We start from the raw sequence: 3,738 nt of genomic DNA, 5'->3' as shown, positions 1-3,738 counted from the left end.
ATAGGTCTCTCCATCACACACACTGTTAACACAGGTGGAATCTGCGCCTGCATATCCGAAACACTTCCTTTATACACGAAACAAACCAGACAAAAATCAACAAAGACAAAATATAACCAAAAACCAAAAATAATAAGCCATTTACACCACGAAGAAAAAAAATATATACATATAACAATAACTCCCCCAAAAAATAACGAACACTTAACTAAAAGAAGAGAAAAAAAAGTAACGAGATCGCCCAAGCGCCATAGGTATTCCACAATGGTTCGCTCACCAATATAACAGGTTTCGCTTCAAGGTTTCTGGCAGAGACACGGCAGCAGCGGCGCACGATGGCACAGCGACAGGATGCTTCTGGCACGAGGGAGAAGAAACCGAAATTTGCGGAATTGAATAACCTCATTTCCGAGAAGGTAATTCCAGTGTATTAGTTATTTTTGTGTTGTATTGGGATTTTTTATATTTTTTTATATTACTAAGTGGGGTTGGGTTCATTATCATAACATCGCAGCTTGTAGGAGATAAGCTTGGACGCATCTGTGTGTATTCTCATAATGTTACTCGGTTTCGTGTTATTGTTGATATGATATATATATATATATATATATATATATATATATATATATATATATGCATATATATGTATATATATATATATATATATATATATATTTACACACACACACACACACACACACACACACACACACACACACACACACACACACACATACACACACATACACACACATACACATACACACGCACGCACGAACACACACACACACACACACACACACACACACACACACACACACACACACACACACACACACACACACACACCTGATTGTCATGACGTGCCGTGACTGTTTACGATTAGTAAGTAACCGAGTCACTTAAGGTCACACGATACAAAGTCCGAACTAGCTAGCCTTTAGTGACTTCTTATGGAGGACAGGTGGAAGAACAACATTTTTTCTCCTGATGAAAAAACAAACAATCGTGACTAAGCATTTCTGTCGCACCTTGCTGTCATCCGTCTCTGGGTCTCACCGAGGTCTACTCCTACCAGCTCAGTTTCATTCGAGAGTACGCTAAACGGTTCAATCCATCAAAATTATTACGAACCCTCTTTCAACATCTCAGGAAGACTTCTGACTTAAATATCCAAACACAGGTTAAAATACGAAACCCGAGCGCATCATGGATATATTCCCGAATAACAACACTGGGACCCTTTCATACCCCGTTGTTCATCCGTCTCATGGCAGTAAATCCTCACCTTGTGTTTTAAAGTTTGGTGCACTCTGCCTTATGCTCCTGGTGGCTGATATACGGATGACACACGCTGTTGTCTGTCCGTTTGTCGCATGGATGACTGAAACACCTTAGAGTGGAAGTTGATGTTTTTTTCCGACTAAATCGCTCTGGGTAAGCTATCATGCGAGATAATTTAGGAAGTTTATTTATTTAATAATTCTGTTGACACTGATGTTACTCGGGAATAAGCAAATGGTTGTGAAGAGGTAGTTATTCCCTGGTTGTTTTAGGGAGTGGGCTAGAGCAGTCTATAATAAAACGACTTTGAGGAATTGCTGGTAATTGGATAAAAAAAATACGATAGATTTTTTTTCTAATTTTCTTACGGGCTGGTCTTGATGACAAGATTTACAATGATCTACATACAATATTGTGTAACCACGGGCCATATATTCATTATTTTCCTACATGTTTTTTATCAATACCAATGTGCCATGACAATGGCATATTATGTAATAGGACGGCCTGGTGTGTTGCCCATCACACGTTTCCCGAAGCCACAGGAGGTGCTTGCACTTCCTCACGTCACTCTTCTTAAAAAAAACTACTTAAATGAATCTTCTAATAGGAAAATTATTGTGATCACACCTAACACTTCAGCTTCTGGTCTAGTTAATTGAGCAAACTTATACAACTCCTGTGTTATATATTTATTATTATTATTATTGTTGTTGTTATCATTATTATTATGATTATCATTATTATTATTATCATTATTATTATTATTATTATTATTATTATTATTATTATTATCATTATTATCATTATTATCATTATTATCATGATTATCATCATTATTATTATTATTGTTGTTGTTGTTTTAATATCATTCTTATTACTTTTTTGCAAATGCTCGATCGACTTTGAAAACTATGTTCTTTTTCAGCTGGGCGGTCGAGTTCTCTTTGCGACAGATGACTGGTTTGCTGTGGCTGAAAACCTTTTAAAGGTATGTATAATGCAAGTGAGAGACGGGGAAGGGAAGGTAGATGGGGAGACAAGTAAGCGAGAAATTGGTAGAGGGAAACGGAAAGGTAAAAATGCATATGGAGGAGGATAAATGCATATGGACAGACACACACACACACACACACACACACACACACACACACACACACACACACACACACACACACACATACACACACACACACACACACACACACACACACACACACACATACATACATACACACACATACACACACACACACACACACACACACACACACACACATACACACACACACACACACACACACACACACACGTACACGGATAGACCGATAGATACACAGAGAGAGAGAGAGAGGGGGAGAGAGAGAGAGAGAGAGAGAGAGAGAGAGAAGAGAGAGAGAGAGAGAGAGAGAGAGAGAGAGAGAGAGAGAGAGAGAGAGAGAGAGAGAAACTATAGCACATCAGTCAGGTCTAATAATTTAGGAAGTAAAGGTCTGCGTACCCTACAAAGCTTTTGGTTTCTTATCATTAAATATTTTTAGTAGGCCATTTTCCTTAAACAAACATACAAACTTGCATCTACATATACAGTCCCATATAACAAGCCCCGGCAACTAATAACACGAACGGTGTCTCTCTGAAACCTAAGTTGTCTTGAATATTGGCACTAAATCATTGCACTCCCTTGCCATTAGCCGTTTTATTTCAGAGAATTACGCCCGTAAGGATGTGGGAGAATCTTTAATCCTGAAGAAAGGAATATCAAATACAGAAACAAAAACAATGATGATAAATTTCTGCAAATGCCTACCTGTGTCACACATTTACATTAATCCATATCTAGCAAAGTTACATCAATGCATACGTAGCATGCATATATCAAAACACCTTTATGATATTAGTAATTGTATGTAACTGGCATCGATGAAATCTTCTCGCTCACTAGTACACATATATTTAGGAATTATGCTTCCCAAACTTCCACATTCTTGGTGCCTATAGCAGGGGAGGGCATAACTCTGCAGAGTAAAATAGGGATAATATACACAGAATCAGTCACTCTTATTGCCCAATGCCCCTGCGACTTTCCCATATGAGACTGCTGTCCCCCAACCCCCACGTATTCACGGCAAGAGAGAGCGTCGCAATAGAGTGACGGATTCCGAGTGTATTATTAATATTTTATCCCTCAATTCCCATGGTACCTTCCATGCCCTTCCCTTCTATTGGGGCCAAGATCGTCGCTAATGGGAAGGTTTCCGCGGGATTATTTCGATATATTTGGCTATCGGTTATGCGAAGGTATTCTGTAAAATTGCCATTATATTTCTATTAATATGTATCTATCTAACACATCAATATTAATTCACAATCAAATAAAATGCTATTAATTGAAACTGATATCGCCGTTTTCTATGAAATAGGAGAGTGACCCCGAGTGGCGAGAAGGCGAGT

The 3,738-nt window shown here is 38.4% G+C and overlaps 1 protein-coding gene across 1 annotated transcript in view; it reads left to right on the top strand.

Moving 5' to 3' along the window:
* The first annotated feature begins 319 nt into the window (after window positions 1-319).
* The window catches only part of LOC125040020 (allantoicase-like), a 9,830-nt gene continuing 6,411 nt past the window's right edge, over window positions 320-3,738 (top strand). Inside the window, exons 1-3 of the mRNA XM_047634437.1 lie at window positions 320-416; window positions 2,213-2,275; window positions 3,708-3,738. The exon at window positions 3,708-3,738 is cut by the window's right edge and continues 84 nt beyond it. Of these exons, the coding sequence (XP_047490393.1) occupies window positions 336-416; window positions 2,213-2,275; window positions 3,708-3,738 (175 nt within the window). The 5' untranslated portion in view covers window positions 320-335. The remainder of the gene's footprint in view (window positions 417-2,212; window positions 2,276-3,707) is intronic.

Source organism: Penaeus chinensis, chromosome 28 (assembly GCF_019202785.1).
Source record: "Penaeus chinensis breed Huanghai No. 1 chromosome 28, ASM1920278v2, whole genome shotgun sequence".
Lineage (NCBI taxonomy): Eukaryota > Metazoa > Arthropoda > Malacostraca > Decapoda > Penaeidae > Penaeus > Penaeus chinensis.
Note: the sequence above shows the minus strand (reverse complement) of the source record. Positions and strands in the feature narration are given on the sequence as shown.